Here is a 24,868-nt window from a genome sequence, read left to right on the forward strand (position 1 = left end):
TAGAAATGACACCTGGAACAAATGTGGTGGTACTTACAAGCTAGGGGGGCATGTTAGTGGTCGCACTCTGGTGTACCAGATGTACTTAAAGGTTAGATTTTTTTATTGAGACAGGGTGTCTCTTTTGAGTTTCAAATCGTCACCAGGACGTGATGTCTGGAACAGGATACAAAGTGAATCTAAACGGGAAGAATGCCTTGGTTCAGATAACTCTGTTTCATTAACCATCCCAGGTAGGAAGCAAAGCGACTGGATTCTAGCTCTCTCAGCACTTCATTTGGCTGTACGTAGGTGTATCAGTTCCTTAACTTGCATGTACCGCTCCCTTCACAGCTTGGTGTTGTAACTTTGTAGCAGGCTTGTACACATTCTCATAATACTGGGTGAAATTCACACCTGATTCTCACGGAGGGGCCAAGTACCATTCGAATGGATTAAAACGTTTGCAAATTCACATCTAGGACACTGTTCAATACCAGAGAAAGATGTGCTGTGGTTTTTTTGGTTATCCCCCCCCCCCCCCCCACTCCCCACATTTCATATGAACGGGGGGGGGGGTGATAACCAAAAAAACCACAGCACATCTTTCTCTGGTAAGCTTCTTAGGAAATTAATGCAGAAGTAATTGTCGACCTTGTTTTGTTTAGTTCTTCTGCCAAAGTTCTAACAGTTTCTGCATTAGGTTCTACTGTGCTGTATAGCATCGCTTTAATTGATCAAGTCAAACACTTTTTTTTAGTAGCTGATAAAGATAAGGGGAAGAATTGTGGATTTGGTGATCTACTAATCTGCTTTGAATTCGTCAGAGTTTATTATCAGGGTTATTTATTATTATTATTATTATTATTATTATTATTATTATTATTATTATTATTATTTTTACATCTCTGCAAGCTATTCCTGCCTTGTCCAATGTGCGACAGTCATTCGCTGTCTTTTGGTCGCTAGGCGATAGTGGATTGTACACGGGCAGTGTCTTTGGTAACAGTGTTTCCTGCTGTTCCATGAGGATATCTCACATTGCTCATGTGCCTGCATTGCTATGCACTTTCACTATGCTGCTCTTACATATGCAGTTTTAACAGAACCACGCGGCGTAATAAACAAGATTCTTGGAATCAATTCATTAGCTTTAATGCTGAGGTTGCAGCACTGAAACCTAAAGAGAGTTCATTTCTGCCTACCAGAGCGAGGAGCCGCTGGGTGAGCTGAGCCCCCCGGCACGTGCGTGGGGGTCACCCTTCAGATATGTACACTGCCAGGGTGTAGTGCGCTGGGTCAGGACTCCAGGGTGTAGTGCGCTGGGTCAGGACTCCAGGGTGTAGTGAGCTGTGACTCTGTGGTGGGTGTTTGGTTATTTCCTAGTAATGCTGCTAGAAAGAGTGTTTGTTCACATAATAGTGACATATAATCATCTAAAGAATAATAGTGCTGACAATGTTCGTATTTGTTCACATAAGAGGATCCATCTCAATGACTGGATCAAAAAGCTGCAAAGGAAACCAATGCATATGTGATGTCTGAAATAACAACACGCACTGTTCTGTACAGGAAAGTGTTTCTCTCCTTTTATTAATAATTACATTTGTTTTACTCCTAGATTTCCTAGTGTCGCGTCATACAAATTTTACTTTTGTTTTCCAGCTAATTCAAAATTAAATAATATCCAAAGAATATTTAGTCCCAGCACTAAAGAATAAAACGCCATACCTGTGCTTAATTTTCCTCAAAATGTAAAACCTTTGGACATGAATTCTGTCATCAGAATTTGCACTGATCTGTTAACCTGTATGTGCTGGTATTTACTGGTCCTCCAAAAGACTTTACATTTGTCTGTAAATGTTTTTTGGTTTCTGCTGGTTGAGTATTTCCTGTAAAGATCATTCCATCAGGACTGAGACAGCCAGGGTCCTAATGCCTGTCAAATGGTAGAAGTTCATCTCTCGGTTCAATATTTACCTCAGATATAAAGTTTCGTCTTTCTTGGCTCAGTGTTTTCTGAGAGACACACCACAGGTGTGTGGTAGATTAGCCCTGTCCTTCCTCCTTGTTCATGTTGCATCTCCTGAACCAGTTAGTGTTTTAGTGGTTTAATTGCTCTGGCTATGGAAGGGAAGATTGCATGGAAAAACTATGGAAAAAGAAAAGCATGAGAGGATACGAATGGTGGATTCGGTGCGATCTTAAGTGGGCAATATTTTCTGGTGTAGCGGTGCTGTTTTGTTCGTTTCGAATGTCTGTGATTGATTTCTGTGTTCTAATGGGATGTCTCTTGTCTCTTCCGTCCAGGATGAAGTCGCTCACACAGTCACTGAGAGCAGAGTGCTACAGAACACGAGGCACCCCTTTCTAACTGTGAGTAGATGTGTTTTAAGAGACGTGCATCTGAGGGCTTGAAATAAAATAACCAAAGGTGTGGAGTGGAGGTGATCGTTCACACACTTCTTTAAATATCTGCAGAACCGCTTATCTGTCATGAAACGTTATTAATATTATTTAGCATAATATTCTGGGATATACAGGGTTGTCTGTCTGTCCATACATCTGTATGTCACTATACATTTTTGGTATATGTCTGGAGAACTTCTTATCCTATTGTCATGAAACGTTATTAACATTATTTAACATAATGCATTGAGTATCGGATTCAGGGATATAGGTGGGTAGCTTTCCGTACATCCGTCCATCTCTGTCACACTAATGTTTTTGCATATATCAAATTGTAATGAAACATTTCATTGGCAATTGTTCTTCAATGCTACTGTCGATGCTACGACACTACTTCTGTACATACTGTTGATGTGTGTCATCAACTATTTCATGATACTGATTGGGTGGGCTGTATTTTACTGATATACTTGTTGTTTTCTTGTACTGCACATCATAGTTCCTCATACTATATATTTTTTGGCAGTTTTATTATCTGTGCAACAGCTATTACTGGGACCCCTGGCTTTCACTGTAGCACTGGAAGTGGGTTTGAGCATCAGGTGGGGTTGTAGTACCTGCTGCACAGGAAGTGGTTTGTTAGTGTTGTGTCTAGATAAAAGAACTACACTAGAGTCAGTGAGAATTTTGAAAAGAGCATTACCACAGACTTTTTATAAGTGTACAAAATTGTCAGGATGTTAACATTGAAAAGAGAAATTACAGGTGGATTTATTTGGGGCAGCAGTGTGGAGTAGTGGTTTGGGCTCTGGACTCTTGACCAGAGGGTCGTGGGTTAAATCCCAGGTGGGGGACACTGCTGCTGTGCCCTTGAGCAAGGTACTTTACCTAGATTGCTCCAGTAAAAACCCAACTGTATAAATGGGTAATTGTATGTAAAAATAATGTGTAAAAAATAATGTAATTGTATGTAAAAAATAATGTGACATCTTGTAACAATTGTAAGTCGCCCTGGATAAGGGCGTCTGCTAAATAATAATAATAATAATAATAATTTGAACAGTTGTAGCAACACGTAGGGATGTAGAACGCTGTATTTTTCAGAACCCGCTACTTGTTTACTAGGACAGAGGGGAGGACACGTTTCTGTACTCAGAGTGGTGAGGGCATGGAATGGGTTATTAAGCTATGCTGTCGATTCTTGAAGAACCAACCAGGCACACATTTTGAGATTTAAGACGAGCACTGATGGGCCAAAGCGCCTCCTCCTTTGTAAATGTCTTGTACGACATCATGCTGAAGCAGAAACTGGACAGTACTCTGCTGCCAATACAGCTTTTAATTCCAAACAGGATCTAAAAATTCCAAACAGGATCTAAAAATTCCAAACTGGATCTTTTTGCCATGGATCTCTTTGTTAGAGAGAGAGTCATTCTCTGTGCATGCTTTTTAGAGTGATTCAAGGACTGTTTTTTTTTTGTTTGTTTTTTTGTTTTTACAAATGGTAGATTAAACTGTGAAAGTAATGGGGACAGATCTGTGTTAGTCACGGAGAGAGATGGAAAAAGAGAGCGTCACTGTTTTTCTGGGAACTGACTCAGGGTTATTTCAGTCGTTCGTTTGAATGAGGAAGCTGTGTGCTTCTGCACTTGCAGGCAGACACTGGGTGGGAGGGGTTGGCCCCTCGCTAGTCCTCATGCTGCTTGTATGGTCTTTGCTGAGGGTGCATATCCCTGGAGGCAGTGGCTGATCTTTAGCATGTCGAGAGACATGTATATATTTCCATGACAATTGTTTGCATAAACACTGCTTGAAATGCATTGTTACAAAAATGGCATGTTTGTATTCATTCATATAAATGTGAATTTATAAATTAATATGAAAAAAATGAAACCAATGCATAAATGAAGTACAGAAAGTGTTTTATTTAATAGGTGATTTGATGGGGTACTGGGTTTGTTGTTTCAGAGATTTTTTTTATTTACTGTAGCATGGCACAAATTACTTGTGTTTTCCAGCTGAGTCAAAGTTGAAGAATATTTTAATATTCTTTAAAATGTTGAAAGAATATTCAAGCATGCAAAGCCCATATTCACCCCAGCACTGCTGGCTGTGCTGAAGGTTATAAGGGTCAGCTTGGGTTCATTTTGCGTCAGCCCTGGCAGGGAGTGTATACCGTGACATGCTTCATCTTTATTGATCCCGCAAATGTCACTGAACTGAAGGGAAAGCTTCTCACACTTTGTACTTCAAATTATTATCAGTGCAATTTATAAAAGGATGAAAAAACACAAGTTAACTCAACAAAAACAAACAAACAAAAAAAAAAAAAGGAAAATAAAGTAAATTGTTTGGGTGTGTTCGTCGTGTGCATTCACAAATGTATTCATGTTCAGATATTTTAACATTTAAACTACTATTCCAACATTCTTTCATTTTCAATTGGCTCTAAAATAAAAATATAATTCATACCATATTACAGTAAAACAAACCTCTCAGTAGTAAAATGAACTTGGTATTCCATCACCTGCTAAAGGAAGGAGAGTGATGTCATTTATCATATTTTTATGACACTCCTTATTTCTAATTATATGAACAAATACGAACTTGGTCATTTGCCACGGAATACATTTTCTAGCAATGTTGGTCTTGTAGTATCCCAGCATTATTTAAAAATAATCTCAGATTTTCTAGATGCACCTTTTCTTTGGCAGTTGTTTCTTGCTCATATTAGTAGTTTTACTCTAGAAAGTAATGGTGAAAAGGTTGCATAATGGTGACTGCAGAGAGAGATCCACACTGCTGTCAAGTATCTCTACAGTGTAGTGGGTGTAGGTCTGCCTCCCCGATCCCTGCACTGAATCACATGTCTGTTTCTTTGCAGACACTAAAGTATGCTTTCCAGACGCACGACCGGCTGTGCTTCGTGATGGAGTACGCCAACGGAGGAGAGGTGAGCTAGCGATCCTCAGCACAACAGTAACTAATACACTGTTTAACAGGGGCAGTGTCTCCCACAGTGCGCTCCTCAGCACAACACAACCAACGCACTGTTTTAACATTTTCAATGAACTTCAGTTGTTCAGGCTGCTCAAAGTGCTTCACTGATTCCCCGTCTCCAGCTGTTTATTTGTTTGCTCTCTCCCCCTCTGTGCAGCTGTTTTTCCACCTGTCCCGGGACCGTGTGTTCACGGAGGAGCGAGCCCGGTTCTATGGTGCTGAGATCGTGTCTGCTCTGGAGTATCTGCACTCCAGGAACGTGGTCTACAGGGACCTGAAGGTGAGCAAAGCTTGGTCTTTGCCCTGGAATTTTAGAGCTTTGGTGTTTTATAGTTCTTGTATTAAATTCCGTATCATAGAAACGGATCTGTGCCATGCTCTGATTAATTGAGCTTCAAGACTAAACCAGCCTGTCCCTGCACAGCTGGAGAACCTAATGCTGGATAAAGACGGCCACATCAAGATCACAGACTTCGGGCTTTGCAAGGAGGGCATCACTGACGGGGCCACCATGAAGACGTTCTGCGGGACCCCCGAATACCTGGCACCTGAGGTGTGTGCGTGTCTGTGTGTGCGTGTGAGAGCGGACCCTCGTCCTGCAGACATAGTATTGAATATCTGGGAGCTTGGCACTTTCAATTAAATATTCACGGATTAATGTTGACAGAACCGGTCTCGTCTATTCAAGACAATACAAATCCAGTTTTTAATAATAAAAAAAGGTGTTCTGTATTTGCTTGTCGTACTTGGACAAATGAAAAGCAGAGCTATACAGTATGTAACCATAAACAAACTGTATCGGCATGTTTCTTCAAGTTATAGTCTACGGAAGACGTGTAATTAGATATACTAAGAATGCCTGAACAAAGAGTTCATTTTAAAACATTTTTAAAAAGCCAATGAAAACTAGATTAGGTAAAACAAATGTTTAAATTACAGTACCAAATAGGCGGTATTTGTACATTTTTCAAATAACCAAAGAAATTATCAATGGGTTTATCCAACACTGTAAACACTGGGAGTGTGTAAAGTCCTGTGTGTGTTGGGGGGGGGGGGGGGGGGGCAGTTCTGCAGCTCTGTAAATGCTGTGGCTGTGTGTGTGGTTCTGTAAACGCTCTGTGTGTGTGTGTGTGTGTGTGTGTGGCACTAAACCCTGGGTGTGTGTAAATCCCTGTGCGTGGCTGTGTCTCCCAGGTGCTAGAGGACAATGACTATGGGCGTGCAGTGGACTGGTGGGGGCTGGGCGTGGTCATGTATGAGATGATGTGCGGCCGGCTGCCCTTCTACAACCAAGACCACGAGCGCCTTTTTGAGCTCATCCTCATGGAGGAGATCAGATTCCCACGCAACCTCTCCCCCGAGGCCAGGGCATTGCTGGCAGGACTGCTCAAGAAGGACCCCAAGCAGAGGTAACACTGACCCCATCACTGCCCTTCAGGGAGAGAGTCACTCACCCCATCATCACTACCCTTCAGGGAGAGATCCACTCACCCCATCATCACTACCCTTCAGGGAGAGAGCCACTCACCCCATCATCACTACCCTTCAGGGAGAGTCACTCACCCCATCATCACTACCCTTCAGAGAGAGAGCCACTCACCCCATCATCACTACCCTACAGAGAGAGATCCACTTACCCCATCACTACCCTTCAGAGAGAGATCCACTTACCCCATCACTACCCTTCAGGGAGAGAGCCACTGCTGCCCATTTGAAGTGCTGTGGAGACTGCGCTCTGAGGACCCATCAAAGCCAGCTATCGTAGCGCAGTGAAGAGAGACCTTGACTCGGGAGGTGGGGGGTTCACATCCTGCTCTCTGGCAAAATGTATTTGAATCCCCAGCTCGGGGTGCACGAGTACAAGTGAATATGTCGTGTGCAGGGTGTCTTCGATTGTATAAGAGATGCCATCTCTTCTACAATAGGATTGTATTGGTTGATTGCCAATGTGTGATTTATCTCTTTACATATAGAGCATTGCTTATTGACTTGTGATGAGATCTGCTAAGGACATTCTTTAGCACATATAGAATTAGCATTGTAGACTGAAAAGCACAAGTGAAGAACCCAAATCTCTTTACACAATTAAAGGGGGTTCATTGATGCTGCTCATGCTAATAAGAGGTGTTGGTTTCAGGATTGTCTTTGCTGTAATATTGCAGTGTCTCTGCAGGTTGGGAGGCGGGCCGGATGATGCTAAGGATGTGATGACCCACAAGTTCTTCACTGCCATTAACTGGCAGGACGTACTGCAGAAGAAGGTAATGGCTTTAATGCATTCCTGTCTCTGCTTTCCTCTCTCACACTTGGGAGCTTGTGAATTAAGCAGCGTTTACCAATGGGTTACCTAGTCATGTTGATGATGAATCCCTTGGATCCTTTAAGAATCAACTTGACCAGGTTATCAGCTGTTAGGAACCATTAGCTACTAGGAACCAGGCGAGCATAGTGTATGCTCTAAATTGGCTTTATCTATGGCTATAGCCCATCATACTATTGATTTGATTACAGGTCTTGAATGTGTCCGGATAGGTTATCTTCAGAACAGCTTGTCTGAATTTGAGTAAACATTTAGAAACGTTAAAAGAAACTTCAGTTCAATGACAAAGGGCTTAACATCCCTTTTTATTGACTAACATTTTTATTTTACTGGGTGATGTGGGCTCCACTCCGTATTGATAAAGCCCCTTTAGGTGGAATGTATGTGCTGGTTTTGTATAAGAAATTAACCTTGCAGAGGTGTCAATGGATTTGATCATCTTTGCATGGACATTTCTTACAAGAACATATTCCATAAACTGGTGTGAAGACTGTATTTTAAACTGTCTAATTGGGTTTGAAATAATTCATCTCAAGTTCTCTTGAGCACGGCCTCCTCTCGTTTGTAAATGTTCTTACGATCTTATTCAATAGACGCTTCCTGAAGAGATCGTTCTGATTCGCGGATTCTCTTGTTTTCTTTCCACCTCCAGCTTGTCCCCCCTTTCAAGCCCCAGGTGACGTCGGAAACCGATACGAGATACTTCGATGATGAATTCACAGCGCAGACGATTACAGTCACCCCCCCAGACAAATGTGAGTACCGTTCCATGCCGTGATGCTTCTCGCTGACAAGAAACGGACAACAGCCCCAGTGTGTTTCCTTGGAAATGTCATCTCTTGTACAAATTGCTGATGTGCTGGACACAGTCAGGAGGTAGGGAGTGTCTTCAGGTTTAGAGACCAGCACACACTCTGTCCATCTGCTGAGAGGCAAATTATAACAGATTTGATTTACTGTATCATTTGTGTGGCCAAGAGCATATAGGAGGCTTGATGGTCCAGTGGTTAAAGAAAGGGGCTTGTTACCAGGAGGTTCCCAGTTTAATCCCAGCCACTGACTCACTGTGTGTGATCCTGAGCAAGTCACTTAACCTCCTTGTGCTCCGTCCTTCCAGCAGCAGTTGTTGATGCATAGTGCACCTCCTAGTCTCTGTAAGTCGCTTCGGATAAAGGCGTCTGCTAAATGACTAATTAATAATAAGACTTTGAATAATAAGATTGATGCCCTTAATCTTAAAAGGAGTTGACAACGTTAGCCAATAGTGGAAATGAAATTAAGAGGAGGGTAGGAGACACTTCTTAACATAGATGAGAATGGGATACCTAGTCATGTTGTTGCTGCTGAATCATCAGGATCCTTTAAGACCCAACTTAACAAAGTTCTGAGATCAATCAGCGACTAGGAGCTGGACAAGCAGTGTACATGTGCTTCTGTAGGTTTGTTGGCTTCCTGCTGGTTGTGTGTGTTTCTGACCTGCTTGTTTGTTGTTTTGCAGATGACAGCCTGGACTCTGAAGACCCCACTCAGCGGACACATTTCCCTCAGTTTTCCTACTCTGCCAGTATACGAGAGTGACCAGGAGGGGAGAGAAACTCGACGAAGCAACAAGAACAGAAGACAAGACGCATTGACTGGTCCAATTCACGGGACAGCAACGCCCATAGCCCTGCCTTAATCGGGTTCTACACTAAAAACAAACCCAAAAGAGAACAATACACACACACACACACACACTCACACTCATCCCAGAGACTGCAGGAATCCATTGAGAAACCCTACCTGAACTCTTTTTTTCTTTCTTTTCTTGTTTAAGAGGAAAAGTCCTTTCTTTTTTTAATGTTTCTGAATGTTACACCGTTTTAAGCCATAGTCTGCGATACAAGTGCTCTTTTTGGAAAGCAGCTGTTACCAATAGTGTTGAACTGTTCTTACTTGGCACGCTCAGAGTGATGTCACAACGAAGGGAAGGTTTTGTATAGCCGCTTTTTTTTTTTTTTTTTTTTTTTTTTTTCGCACTCAAGGTAAAAAAATAAATAAATAAGAGGGTGGGCTTAACATCCCTTTTTATTGATTCCCGATTTTTACTTGTGATTCACAATAATGGCGTGTTTGCAATGTGGCCCGTAGAGGGTGCGAAACTTAATCATAAAACTACAGACTTTGTTTTGTTTTCTGTAAAATATCAGACACCATTTAGGCAGAAAAGACGATCCCCTTTTTTACACTTCCTTCCTGTTCTGTAAACGGGCTTTGATATCAGTTATAACCACCTGCTGTTGCAAGTCAGGCACGTCCTAGTGTGGTGGTTTCAAAAGGGGCTGGTGTCCCGACTTCCACTGGAGAATGTAAAACAACTGGACTGTCATCAAGGTCTGGCACAGGAACATGCACAGAAGGTTATGGAAGTAAATGGACAGCAAGAATTATTTTTTAATTGAATATTAAAAGCTAGTAGTAAAAAGAGAAAAAAGAGAAGCGGTCTGATGTATATGAATGTGACAGTTTGCAGTCACGAATGTATCTTTATGCTAATATTGCAAGAGATGTTAATACGGTTCTTCTGTGTGGGGTGGGGAAGGAGGGGGGCATTGTAAAATACTCAATCCACTATGCTGTGGACACCTTTCTCAGAAGTTTATTCAAGCTTTCTTTAAGTGCATCACGAGTGCACGGGAACTTGGATCATGGGAGCCTCTGTTACATGGCTCTGATTTAAGATAAAAAGCCTGGTTCTTCTACCTGATAGACCTTTATTATTACACATTATTATATAGAAATTCTGTTTCAGTAAATGATGATGCTGACTGAACACATTTTTAGAAAGTCTTTTGTCCAATCTTTTGTGCTCTTTTTTTTTGTAAAGAGGTGAAGTTTGTGGCAAGATCGTTTGAGCCTTGCTCTACTGTTTGCAGTATATAACTAGGCTGTGATAAATCACTGATTTAACTGAGGTTCTTCATTGCAACACTATGAACCCTGAGGTTTCACCACTTTCAGAGTCGTGTCTGACCAGCTGAGCTGCTGTGATTGAGGGGTGGAGATACTGGTATCCAAAGTCAGTAGGAAAGAGTCAGGTATGACTGACAGCCGTTTCATTTGCTGTGATTTCCCCAAGCTTGGATTTCTCTACCCCGGCTGCATTTGGTCAGCTGACAGTCAGGAGGAAATAATAAATTGATTTGATCGCATTGAGTTGCACAGTTTGCAGGTTTTCTGATTGTTCATTAAAGAACTAGAGTCGGCTCAAAAATAATGATGTTAAAAGGCGAGTGATTTATTGTAGCATTTTGTGAGCTACTGAGAAATCAACAGAGTAACCCTATATATAAACTGATAGAACTACATTAACCAAACCTATCAACTGACCTTGTACACTGGCTACGAACCCCAGAGAATGGGCTGCAGAGCCCACAGTGTTCAGCTGCCTCACTGATGGAGTGGAAGTGGGTTATCTAGTGTTACAAAGATACTGCAGCCCCTGTGTTAAGGGCTGATTGCTCATGCACCCACTATCATGCCCCTTGTGAAGTCACTGAGATCACTGCTTTCCCATGATTGTTGCTGAATAGTTGCACACAACTCTCGCACAGCTCATATAGGTCTGTTGAATCACAGTCTCCTCGTGTGCCTACAGGGATTTACATACAGCTATGGCCAAAAGCGTTGCATCACCCTATAGAATTAACAAATTTTGCTTCATGAAGTCGAATAAAATCTGCTGAATAATGCTACATTAACCTATTGAATCACATACCGCGTTGTAGTTTTCCATATACTTAATGAAAAACTGACAATGTGACATTTCAATATCTAACATGGAATACTGTACTATTGTGGCTTCCTGTAGACTTTTGAGATATCATTGAGCAGTTTATTCGATTACGTGATGTAAATTAAAGATCGCAATTAGGTTTACACCCACCCACATTATTTTTATATATATATAATATAAATTTGCCTCAATCCTAAAATTCTAGATGATGCAAAGCTTTTGGCCACAGGCAAATAAAACAGAAGAGCAGCCTATTGGAAAAGGAAACTATCACTGAAAATCTTAACGAAAAAAACACAATGCTTCAGTTATTGCAATATGAACTACTCCTAATGATACTGCAAACATCATAAAAGGGTGAGGGATCCGTAAGAAAAGAAAACAATTCCATTCTGCAGTCGGATGATTTTGATCTCGATCTGCTGCTGATGGAAATTAATGAGTCTGATTTAAAATCCATGTCCAGTCTAGCAGGTGGAAACTTGACCTTTGTCAACGCCATCTACCACATGGAGAAAACTATCCCAAAGCCCCCCTCCCACCAATGGAGGAGACGCCGCCATATGCATCTAAATGTAAATATATGTAAATAAAATCAAACCCAAGTAACCCTTAAATTAAAAAGGACAAGGTCTGTAACGGGAATTGAGACTACCAGAGACAGACAGAGTTGTATTGAATCCTATGTAAGACCACTTATTTAAGGTAATATTTCATACTTTACATCCATTTTTTTAATGTCACCGTTTAAACCTTCTCACCTGTTAATATGTATAAAATCACATAATGCTGAACAACACACTTGAGGTTTTTTAAAGATGCAGCTCACATTAAAAAATAAATGCAAACTTTGAAAAAATGACCTTAAAATGAGCAAAATCAAGGCCAATATAGGATTCGCTGCATAAGAAAAAAACACAAAATGTGGCAGTTGACAAGTTCTGCCAATCTACTCTATGGTAGTCCCATTAAAGCTGAAACAATTGCACAATTCAAATGTATTTTTTTTGTAGACAAATTTTCCATCTTATTGTCCCTTATCCTCTGGAATAGGGACGCCACAGCATAACAATTCCCCAAAACTATAATCCCAATAGAAAATACTGCCATATATCAGTATTTTGCACATTTCTTTTTGTATTTCTGCATTCAATGTACCTGTTTTCTGACTTCAAGAACAATTGAGAAGACCCTGCAATTCCTTTCTTCAGAACATAAGAGCATTTATGAACGAGAGGAGGCCATTCCACCCATCTACGCTTGACCAGCTCCTAGTAGCTGATTGATCCCATGATTCAGCATGAACAGCATGGCTGGGTAACACATTCCACACTCTCACCACTCTGTGAACAAGTGTCTCCTTCCCTCTGTGCTGAGTCTGTCTCCTCTGGTCCTGATTTCTGCACTGATTTTAAACTATCAAGGGTAGATAATGCTCAACTTAACAACCTAAACTGCACCTGAACCTAGAATTTTCTAACTGGGCTAATCTGTTTTATACAGTTGCCTAAACTAATCTTAAATGTAAATAAAAATACATTAAGGAGTATGAACATATGTCTAATCATTAAAATTACACAATGCAGCTGGTGATATCATCAAAGTGATTATCCCTGTCTTGTATATATTTTCAGATTTCCCTTTCTGGTTTCTACTATATAGCAGCAGAGCAGTTTGTATTTATGTGTTACAAGGAGCTGTGCAAAGGTGTAGAAATTGGCACGAATAGTTGAGGAAACCTGTAAGCTGATATTTTGTGAGGTAGGTTTTCTGCCTTTCATCTCTGGAAGCCTGGGGGAAAAGCTACTCCAGTCTCTGGGGAAACAAATTTGCTGGTCTCACGATAACACCCCCCCGTGGACATTAGTGTAATTCCCAAAAGCATGCACAATACAGACTGGTAAAAGCCATTATCTCTCAACTTACAGGAGCACTCCATTCACAAATAGAAAAAAAAAGAACAAAAAAACTATCTACCTGCAGGATCAACCCCTAACACTGAACAGCTGAATGAAATCAACGTGTTTCTACTTCACTTGCAAAACCTGAGCAAACATGTATTTTCATTGTAAAACATGATGGCCATATTTTCAAAGTGTTTAGTTAACTCCTGCTGCTGGAGGAGAATGAAAGCTGCTTATTCGATAAAACTAGAATGAAACAACTGTTGTGCTACAAAAAAAACTGGAGTTAATTAAAGATAGGAGTAAACGTTTTGAAAATGTGGCCCGATATCTGGTACTCAGCTAGGTGAAACAACCCTGTGTTCGCAAGCCACACTTCACTTTAGGATTGATACATAATTAACATGTAATCGAAGAAACTACAAAATGATATTGCAAAAGTCAGCAGTTTCATTCGACTTTATGAAGCAAAATTGTTTTGTTAGTAGCTGCAACTATTTTAACTAGCTTTAATACGAAATGTTTCGTGTTTATTGAATCAGACTGTACCCTTACAGGATAAAACTCTCCATGGCCATCCTGGGGTTAAACCTAAAAATATCAGTGTGATGTAACCCAGCTCCATTTCACAGTGCTGTAAAATGCTCTGAAGTAACCCAGCTGCTTCCTAGCCAGGCAAGGGGCAGGTTGATCAGATGAAACTTTTTTATGTGTGTCTTTACTTAAAAATCTGTGATGAACTCTGTTGTGTAGGGTGACCACGTTCCTCCAGATTCACTGGGCAGTGAGGTACAGTTCAAGTTTTTAGATCTGTGATGAACTCTGTTGTGTAGGGTGACCACGTTCCTCCAGATTCACTGGGCAGTGAGGTACAGTTCAAGTTTTTAGATCTGTGATGAACTCTGTTGTGTAGGGTGACCACGTTCCTCCAGATTCACTGGGCAGTGAGGTACAGTTCAAGTTTTTAGATCTGTGATGAACTCTGTTGTGTAGGGTGACCACGTTCCTCCAGATTCACTGGGCAGTGAGGTACAGTTCAAGTTTTTAGATCTGTGATGAACTCTGTTGTGTAGAGTGACCACGTTCCTCCAGATTCACTGGGCAGTGAGGTACAGTTCAAGTTTTTAGATCTGTGATGAACTCTGTTGTGTAGGGTGACCACGTTCCTCCAGATTCACTGGGCAGTGAGTTACAGTTCAAGTTTTTAGATCTGTGATGAACTCTGTTGTGTAGGGTGACCACGTTCCTCCAGATTCACTGGGCAGTGAGGTACAGTTCAAGTGTTTATATCTGTGATGAACTCTGTTGTGTAGGGTGACCACGTTCCTCCAGATTCACTGGGCAGTGAGGTACAGTTCAAGTGTTTATATCTGTGATGAACTCTGTTGTGTAGGGTGACCACGTTCCTCCAGATTCACTGGACAGTGCGGTACAGTTCAAGTTTTTAGATCTGTGATGAACTCTGTTGTGTAGAGTGACCACGTTCCTCCAGATTCACTGGGCAGTGAGGTACAGTTCAAGTTTTTAGATCTGTGATGAACTCTGTTGTGTAGAGTGACCACGTTCCTCCAGATTCACTGGGCAGTGAGGTACAGTTCAAGTTTTTAGATCTGTGATGAACTCTGTTGTGTAGGGTGACCACGTTCCTCCAGATTCACTGGGCAGTGAGGTACAGTTCAAGTTTTTAGATCTGTGATGAACTCTGTTGTGTAGGGTGACCACGTTCCTCCAGATTCACTGGGCAGTGAGGTACAGTTCAAGTGTTTATATCTGTGATGAACTCTGTTGTGTAGGGTGACCACGTTCCTCCAGATTCACTGGACAGTGCGGTACAGTTCAAGTTTTTAGATCTGTGATGAACTCTGTTGTGTAGGGTGACCACGTTCCTCCAGATTCACTGGGCAGTGAGGTACAGTTCATGTTTTTAACTCATCCTATTACATGTATTCTGGTGCATTTTACCTGTATCTTCCATTATTAAACAGAACTACAGGTACCAGCATGCATAGCAATGTGATTTACAAACTGAACCGCACCAAACTGTCCTGGAGCAACATGGTCACCCCAGTGTTAAACCTTCTCCCTCTCTCTCTCTCTCTCTTAAATTCTAACTCTAAAAATCTTTACTGGCATATGTTTTGTCAAAGCGATTTCAAGGAACAACAGTGGAAATGCAACACTTCACAAATAGCAAATACAGAAATACTCAAAGAAACTCAAAGACAAGCGTTTCTTTTAGTACTTCTAAATGTAACCCTATTGAGTGTTTAATAGTTATGGATTCAGTAGCAAATACAGCAGCAGCTCGCTGTACTGCAGGGCTATGCATCTCCAGTCTTGGACTCCTGGATGATGCATTCACCTCCCAGTTTAACACAAATGAAACGTGCTGTAGGATCTTGTATAGTCTAAAAGGTATTGAAGCTAGTGTAGGGTTAAACAAACTTTGGGTCTGTAAACAGTATTAGTAAGAGTTTGTTTTGCTGAACTACAGGAGATCGTGAATAACTACCTACTGCTGCAATTAACAACAGGTGCCTGCCTTTTTCTGTGGTGGGTAGCAGGTGTCAAAGGGAGAGAGCCGAAATGAATTATTCAACTACGTGGGACAATAAAAAAAAAAACATCAGCCATGTGGAAAAATCTCGATCCATCACCAGCACCCCTGACCCCCCGAAACGTAATCCAGGCGACCCCCAGCCCCCCCTGTGTTTGTTGTTGAGCGGAGAGGGGGCTTGCTGGCAGTTTTTAATACAGAGTTGCATAAACAGTATAGTCTTAAATTTATCAATAGGGTTTGTGATTTGTGTGAAAGAAAAAAAATGTGATTGCGGTGATTTTGAAAAATAAAAACACCCCTCGTATCGGCACCCTTAAATTACTAAGATTTGTTTTTTGAACGTAGTTCAGTGACGTATATGGTTTGATTGACAGGTCGTCTCTTCAATTACTTGCTATCAATTAAACCATTAAAACCTGGGTTCGTGATTTTAGTTAAACCTGTGTGGGAAAGGGGAGGGGTTGGCGTGTTAGGTTTTCTCTCTTTTTTTTGGCGTTCGTAAGTATTGGTACGCTTTGGAGTTGCTATTTCGCTCCGAACCGGGTAGGATCGACCGTTTTGCTGTAGCGAAATGCAAGCCATGGCACGGGCCACTTACTGCGATGCGAGAGCAACACTCGACCTCTATAGAAAGGTAACTGTAATTAAAGTCTTTTTTGCGGCTGGGCTCAGTCCCTTTGAAAACGTCGTTGAATTTACATGTAACTTTTGTATATACAGTAGTTTATCCATCCAGGTAAGCTACTGGAGTAGTTAGCGGTGACAACTTGGTTCGGAGCAAACAATATCACTTTTTGTTCGTGCATAGTTCCACTGAAACAGACAAAATACTGCAGTCAACAAGAGTTGTGTCCCAAGATTTAGCACCTAAACAGTTGCATGAGGGCGGGCTAGTGCTGTTATGGTTTAATAATCATGATAAACGTCTTGCATATCATTCAAGACACGAACGTGAATCACACAGGCCCGTTGTTCGCTTTTATTTTTCGGCTACTTGGTATCCGTATTGTCGAACTATTAATTGCCGAATATGGTAAAGCAGTGTGTAGAAATCTGGATTATATTTTAGTTGTCAAACCCCAAACCCGTATTCCCGGGAAGGTTTTGGACACGATTAGAATGTAATCTGTATACTGACCGTACACCTCAGTTCGTTTTTGGGGTTTATTTTTGATCACGTGTGTGTGTGTTTTTTTTTTTTTTTTTTTTTTTTTTTTTTTTTTTTTTTGAGCCGACCCAGTTAAACTCTTGGAAAAGCGTTGATTGTGAAACAAGTTCACTTTAGTTCTTTTTTCCCGAAACTTGATTGAGACTAGTTTTGTTACATTGATAAATGTAAAAACACCTCTCTCTCTCTCTCTCTCTCTCTCTAATCGTAATTAAGAGGAAACTATTTGCAAAACAGGTTATAACAGTTTTGTAACGAGTCATTATTAATATTTTAAATCTGGAAAACATGTTAGAAACACAGTACACTTGTTTCTATGTAAACACTGAGACAAGCCCCTGGATTGTTCTTGCTTATTGCTGGTGTTCATGTAACATTGTGAACGCCTGGACGACTCTAAACCGCCAACACTCCTAATTCAGAGCCTTGGACGTTAACAGGAAACCCTACAGATCCACTTGCTTTGTTTTATAGCCAGAAGAGAAGAGAGTACCACTGAAAAGCTGGGGCAATATCTGCCAAGTGTCCAAGGATCGGAGACAGCAGCCTGACGAGGAGGAGGAGGAGATGAAGATCCGCAGGAAGCCGGAGACAGAGAGAAGAAAGGTAGAGGGGAGGGTTCAAGAGCCTGTAACCGTTTAAACTGCACTTTATTGGAGAATCACAAAAGCCATAAACAGAAGCCCTCTGTCGGAGGTAGAGATGTGCTGGGGTCTTGTGGGACATGTTATAAGTTTGGTGTCTTACTCGATAGATACTGGACATGTCCTTCATGTCCTGGGCAGGCTTGAGGTACAGAGAATGGATGGGCAGGGAAATTCTTTTCAGTTGGATGGATGGTTAGTTCTTCAAAGTGGCTTGTTATGGCTATCCTTAAGTGAAATATACACAACACTGAATAAAGGTATTCACTCTGCAGCATTGAATATGAAAATCACGCAACACTAGAACTCCACTCTTGCTGTCATTTTTTTCTAAATGTTCCCCCATTTCCCCCCCCATTTTTTTTATTATTTTTCGTACAAACGTCCACTAGGAATGTGAAGTTGAAACGTGTGCATGATCCAGTTTAGTTCATACTGCTAAAGATTTCGTCAGTCACTAAACTTGCAGGTATTGGCCAATCGGTTAGTTCAGTTAGTTAATTTGTTTTTGTTTATTAAACAGTTTACGTTGTTACATTATGTATTGCGTAATAAATGGAGCGCATTGTGTGAGTTTAATTGCACAAATTCTAAATGTTTTAACTTTTTCAGTGGTTTACAGATTTTGCTAAATTTGTAGAAAATCAAGTGTCTAAGTGTAGCTTTGCTAACTAACAAGGGTGTACAAGTTTATACATCTTGAATTATGGACGTGCATGGCTGGAAATGTGCAGTCAACCTACAGCCAGTGCTGGGTTTCAGAGCCACCCTCAGTCAGGTACATTTAAATGAGCAGGTTGCAGGAGATTGATGTTTAAATACATTGAATTGTTACAGCTGCACGAACAACTCCTATTAGCAAGCCTGACTTAAACATGATTTCATCATGCTGTGATGAGAAGTGAGGTCAGTTTGTTCTGAGCAGATGTTCAAACTCCTGACTCTAGTCCATATACCTAAACAAGGGAAGTTTTTTTTGTGTTAATGTTTAAATTACTATATCACAGTGCTGTTCAAAAACAAACTTGAAACATTGTGCTCTGTCAGAGCTTGTATTTCTTGTCAAACTGGATGCGGTCTTGAAGAGCTCTGCATGTGACTCTGGTCTGCACAGAATGGTGGTTGGATGCTATGGAGTTCAAATGGTCAAGAAGAGACAGAACAATACATGCGTACCTCATCTGGAGTATCGATATTTACTTTAAGCGCTTTCTTACAACTTCCACCAGCAGAGGCGGAGGCTGGGGATCTGTGGTGGGATCGATGATGTCGCGGCAGAAAGCGTGGAGAATCTAAAGATCTGCCGGAGTCAAGCAGGTACTTCCTGCTGTGTGTGAGGGAATGTGTGCTTTAAATGGGCAAGCCCGGGATAGTGCTGGGTGTTCTTTTATATTTACTGTGTAAGACTACATGTGATCAGCACGTATGGAGGGAAAAAATGACGCTATGTTGTGTGTGCCATTTTTAATTGGTATCGCTATGAGTATTTATCACATCATAACATGCCAAAGATGGTACTTGCATTACAAAAAATGGAGGAGGAGGAGGAGAGGGGGGAGGGGGATTAAATAAAATGAACTAAATTGCACAAGTGCATAGGATTTGATATGATTTGATAAGTGCATTTCTGCAAATATACCCTCTTAAGTATTCCTTTAAAGGTGAAACAACTTCCATAGTAAATATTTCATTTTAGTCTGCCAATTGTAGGCTAAATTCCCGTCTTGCAGACAGTGTTTTGCCATGTCAGTGCAGTGTTGTGAATATGAATGCTGCTGGAGTGTCGAGCCCCTGATTGCTGATTTTCCTTTCAGAGCTTTCCGACGGTGAGGAGCAGCTCAGCCGGCTGCGCAGTGTCGGCCTCGCCCCAGTGCCCCGCCCCCTGCTGAGAGCGCTGGAAGAGGCCATGGTCACACTGGGGTTGAGCTACGAGAGGGAATACTCCTGGGACATCTTCTCAGCCATGATGGTGAGGGCAGGGCGGGTTACAGGGAGGGACTCTTCTCAGCCATGATGGTGAGGGCAGGGCGGGTTACAGGGAGGGACTCTTCTCAGCCATGATGGTAAGGGCAGGGCGGGTTACAGGAAGAGACTCTTCTCAGCCATGATTATTATTATTATTATTATTATTATTATTATTATTTATTTCTTAGCAGACGCCCTTATCCAGGGCGACTTACAATCGCAAGCAAATACATTCAAGTGTTACAATATAAGTCATACAATAAGAACAAGAAATACAATAATTCTCAAGTGTGACAAACCACAATTCAATAATACAGCAGATAATAGTGAAAGTTACATCAGGATATGATTAAATAGTGATAGTTACATCAGGATATGATTAAGTACAAAATACTACAGATTAAACACTTGGCAGATAACAATATTCTGAGGTACAGGATTAAATGCAGTAAAATAGGGGGCAGATAAGAGCAAAATAAAACATATTTAAATGAAGGGTGATAGTGTCCCAGGATACAACAGAGGAGTTCTACAGGTGCTGTTTGAAGAGGTGAGTCTTAAGGAGGCGCCGGAATGTGGTCAGGGACTGGGCAGTCCTGACATCTGTAGGAAGGTCGTTCCACCACTGCGGAGCAAGGGTGGAGAAGGAGCGGGCTCGGGAGGCAGGGGAGCGTAGCGGAGGTAGAGCTAGTCTTCTAGTGCAGGCAGAGCGGAGAGGTCGAGTGGGGGTGTAGGGAGAGATGAGGGTCTGGAGGTAGCTGGGTGCAGTCTGATCAAGGCATCTGTAGGCTAGTACAAGAGTCTTGAACTGGATGCGAGCGGTGATCGGGAGCCAGTGGAGCGAGCGGAGTAGTGGAGTAGCGTGGGCGTGATGGTGAGGGCAGGGCGGATTACAGGGTGATGGTAAGGCCCAGAGGACTACATTACCTCTCAGACCCAAATAGTTAGAAACTGTGCACTCGGTCAATTGGGGTGCCCAAAAGAATTCATACAAGATCCTTTTGCCTCTTAATCTGGGTTCAGTGTGAATATAGGCAAAACCATTAGACTTGTCTTAATTTGCTGTCCAATGCATTTTATAATCTGTCATGACAGAAACTTGCACTAGCCCTGCACCCAGTCCTGAGTTTCAGAACTTAATTTGTTAAATGTTTTTTTTTTATTTGAGCAATCGGGCCCCTATATAAATTGTTCCTAGCCTGTAACTGCATGACAAATTCCAAATAGTAAACCTCCAACCAAGGTGAGACTTCCTCATGCTGTGATGAGCACAGTCAGGTCAGGGCAGATTTAGCAGGAACCTGACTAGTTGCAGGGCTGGTGGGTTTCTAACCCTGCCTGGTTTGATTGTGTGTTTCCTCTCTTGCAGCGGAAGCAGTCGAGCTGTGCATTTAAGAGCTCCGAACTCCCCAGGGGGTTCACAGACTACATGCGGGCTATACTGGTGGACTGGCTCACACAGGTGCATGTAAGTGTCCATGCAGGCTATACTGGTGGACTGCCTCATACAGGTGCATGTAAGTGTCCATGCAGGCTATACTGGTGGACTGGCTCATACAGGTGCATGCAGGCTATACTGGTGGACTGGCTCATACAGGTGCATGCAGGCTATACTGGTGGACTGGCTCATACAGGTGCATGTAAGTGTCCATGCAGGCTATACTGGTGGACTGGCTCATACACGTGCATGCAGGCTATACTGGTGGACTGGCTCATACAGGTACAAGATTCCAAAATTAGATCTAGCTTAAAGATACGTTATTAAATTAAGTCACTTAATACATTAACTGGGGATACTACCCACTTTTTTCATTCCTCTTAATACACCAGCATTGTTATCCAAAGAGCTAGAGAACTGCTTGTGCGCTGATGAAGAAACTTGGTAAAGACACGCATCCTATTTTTCATGTGCGGTATACTGATGTTACTGAGCCCTTGTCGTCTTGTTCAGGAATCGTTCAGATGTACGGAGGAGACCCTGTACCTCTGTGTTCACCTGCTGAACAGCTCCATGCGTCTGTCTAAAGTCAACATCCCCACCTTCCAGCTGCTGGGAATGGCCTGTCTCTTCGTGGCCTGCAAGAAGGAGGAGTGTCTGTTTCCAGAGGTAGGGCACGCCAGGCTGACACACTAGAGTGCATTAAGAAACAAGCTGTAACAAAGGAAATGCTTAAATGGACTGCACACCTCGGGTGACCCAGGTGGTGAAAAAATTAAGATGGTAAAATTGCCCATTGACTACTTCCCATGTAGGCAATGACCTAGACAGATAACATTATCACTAAAGCTTGTTTTCAAGGGCTTTCCAACAGCAATAATTCAGGCTAGAGGCCGAGTAGCCCCGCTGACCCTGGTGAGAAATTAAGTCACGGCTGTTGGTGTTGTATTTCCTGGCAGTCAACGGAGCTCTGCTTCCTCATGGAGAACTGCTTCACCAGGAAGCAGCTGCTGAGAATGGAACGCAAGGTTCTGACCTGCCTCAAGTTTGACCTCTCCTACTCCCAGCCCCTCCACTTCCTCTACATCGTCCACACCGTGTCCCAGTGCAGCCAGCAGGTGAGCGAGAGAGGCCCCTCCCGTAGACCTGTGCAGGAACAGCCGCTTGTGTACCTGCACCCTTGGTATTTGTTTGTGAGAATCAGTGGAACATGGTTGTGTTCTGGAAAATGGACTGTAGCACATGATGACAATGTGGCTGCACTACCAATCAAACTCTACTCGTGTCAACTCTGATTATTGTAAGGTGTGGTTCTTAGTGTCCAGACTGTGGGACCATGCAGTGATTCATTAAGGTGTGTTTCTTACCTTTTTAAGGTTGTTCCAGTTAAATCAAAGGATCTGCTTGACTACCAGATAAAATCCAAAATATGAGGATTTAGGGTTCCTGAGGTTTCACCACCATTCTCCTGTAGGCTGAATGCAAATATCCCCTGGGATCTAAAATGCCATCTCTAAACTTTTGGAATAAAGACTTTGTCAAAGGACAAAGGGCATGCTGGGACAGTTCAGCTCATAGAGCCATTGTCACGGGAGATTGGTAGACAATGAATAAAGCAGATCTCGCCTTTACTGCACACGCGAGAAGTTCTTAAATTAAAGGGAGGGTTCACGGCTTTAATCATTGAACACCCTGTATATCAAAGTTTTTTATTTTAAACTGGTTACCATAAAATTGTAAAAATATAGCAAACTGTTTAAAACTTTAAAAATGGTCAGAATTATTAAAAGCTACACTTTACATGAAAATATTTAGTGAATAGTGACATGAATCACAGTTTTAATAACACTTTAATATGACATACCGTTAAATTGCAAAGTGCAATTATATTTGTTCAAATGTGTTGCCTCTTTATAAAAATAACAGCAATATGTATGACCCCTTCTCAATACAGTTGTAATATAGTCTAAACATCAACATTGAAATGTGCTTGTTACTGAGGCCCCTTGTTTGTTCAAAGGTGCTGCATCTGGCCAAGTACTTCCTGGAACTGACTCTGATGAATATAGAGTGCATCGTGTGCGAGCCAGCCCAGTTAGCTGCTGCTGCCCTCTGTCTGGCGAGGAGGGTACTGCAGGAGAGGAGCTCCCCAGGGGCTGAGGAGGCCTGGACCAGAGCTGTGAGCCTTTACAGCGTCAGGTAAGAGAGGGTTGGGAGAGGGGAACGGGGACCCATCATTCTACAGCACCCCCTACTGGCCAGGCTGCTGTTGAGCTCAGGCGGACACATGCAGGACTGGTCTTTGTGCTCCAGGAGCCGGTAGCTCGCCGACACCCGTTGTGGAGCTCCTGGGTGTAAAGGGACAATTGGCTCAGGGATGAGAGGACACCCACTGACCTTCAGTTCACCCAAGCTGGGGTATTGCTGCTGTGAGGGATCATAATTGGTTATTCTAAATTGGGGTGAAAAACGGGGGTACAATTGGACGAAACAACATTTGAGAACTTGCCAGTAATCTTGAATGCATGCTTTTCCGAACGCCTTTTGTTTCAGTGAATCGGCGCTCTGCAGGATCAAGCGGTGCATGGCCAGAGCAGCCCTCTGTGCAGAAAACTCTGAGACTCGAGCCACATTCATGAAGTACTCCGCCCCTGAGAGAATGGAGGTCAGCATCAACTCCACCGTCCTCTGCTCACGATACCTTCTGGACTGTGTGTAGCCGACCACGCCACACTCACAGCAGTGAATAGGTTCTCCATGCAATAGTTGTCTTATCTCGCTGCCGGAAACCAAGGACAAGATCAAATTTAGGTCAAATCAAACAAGTGTCTTTAATTGTGATTTTAGACTGCCAGCTTTTGAACGCAACAAGTTTCAAGCAGGTCCACAAAATAAATCGGATGCACAGAAAAAGGACCACAGATTTAACTTCTCTTGTGAGGTCTGTGTGAAATTGGCAGTGATATAAAATCGAAACGCACTGCGCTTCTCGGCTGAAGTAAATACCCAAAATGCTGTTGGACACGACGATGGTTTGAAATCTCTGTTGGAAATAGTGCTAATAAGTACAGTAATTAAACGAACGGTCAACGGAAGTCATTCAAATAATATATATAAATAGTATTTGATATTGTGAATAACATTTTTGGTGCAATTGTTGGTTTATAATGTAAATATTTATGTTTTTAAGTTATCATTGTTGTATAACCTGCCTAGAAATAAACATTGTTTTAGAATTGTGAAAATAAAGAGTATTTTATAGAATGTTATTAAAATGTCATTAAAAGAGACTGGTGTACGCCCTGATGTTTTGGTGTGGTTTGATTTTCCAGAGAAGAGGAACTAGGCTGAAAAGAGGGAATTTCAGTGAAGTTTATGAAATCCCAAATGTTATAGTTACCCCAAGTCACTGCTCTACATTTAGCACAGAGTAGGGTGAGAGTGTATCAATGGAGAGGGACGTTTTTACACGGGTTATAGATGCATTGAATAACCTACCAGGTGAAGTACCGTCGTAGGATCTAGAACATTAGCAACATATAAAATAAAAACTGCAACTTCTTGTTCTTTCACATATTGTGCTGGTCTGGCAACTTCAGCAAACGAGTAAAAGTTTTCTGAAAAAAGACTTTTTCTGTGTTCATCCAATAACAGATATGTTCTCTACGCACTCTTTGCATGGCTTTTGAAATTCCCTACATGGCAA

General features: G+C 42.0%; 2 protein-coding genes across 3 annotated transcripts in view; both read left to right on the plus strand.

Moving 5' to 3' along the window:
- LOC117397139 (RAC-beta serine/threonine-protein kinase-like) overlaps positions 1-10,914 on the plus strand; it is a gene marked incomplete at its 5' end in the record, with an annotated part of 44,443 nt that extends 33,529 nt beyond the window's left edge. Inside the window, 8 exon segments of the mRNA XM_033995706.3 lie at positions 2,290-2,355; positions 5,273-5,341; positions 5,546-5,668; positions 5,813-5,941; positions 6,583-6,797; positions 7,562-7,649; positions 8,361-8,463; positions 9,207-10,914. Coding sequence (XP_033851597.1) covers positions 2,290-2,355; positions 5,273-5,341; positions 5,546-5,668; positions 5,813-5,941; positions 6,583-6,797; positions 7,562-7,649; positions 8,361-8,463; positions 9,207-9,286 — 873 coding nt within the window. The 3' untranslated portion in view covers positions 9,287-10,914.
- Positions 10,915-16,377: 5,463 nt separating this feature from the next.
- On the plus strand, positions 16,378-24,673 carry LOC117435703 (cyclin-P-like). 2 transcript variants are annotated; one of them, XM_059004637.1, is made up of 9 exons: positions 16,378-16,581; positions 17,590-17,721; positions 18,992-19,076; positions 19,574-19,728; positions 21,094-21,192; positions 21,676-21,831; positions 22,122-22,280; positions 23,183-23,361; positions 23,716-24,673. In XM_059004637.1, the coding sequence occupies exons 1-9, from the start codon at positions 16,519-16,521 to the stop codon at positions 23,879-23,881; spliced, it is 1,194 nt and encodes a 397-aa protein (XP_058860620.1). In that variant the 5' UTR covers positions 16,378-16,518; the 3' UTR covers positions 23,882-24,673. The 2 variants fall into 2 exon arrangements, with proteins under 2 accessions (XP_058860620.1, XP_033914959.2); XM_034059068.3 differs by having other exon boundaries at positions 16,379-16,581; positions 18,989-19,076.
- Positions 24,674-24,868: the final 195 nt, after the last annotated feature.

This window comes from Acipenser ruthenus, chromosome 30 (assembly GCF_902713425.1).
Source record: "Acipenser ruthenus chromosome 30, fAciRut3.2 maternal haplotype, whole genome shotgun sequence".
Classification (NCBI taxonomy): domain Eukaryota; kingdom Metazoa; phylum Chordata; class Actinopteri; order Acipenseriformes; family Acipenseridae; genus Acipenser; species Acipenser ruthenus.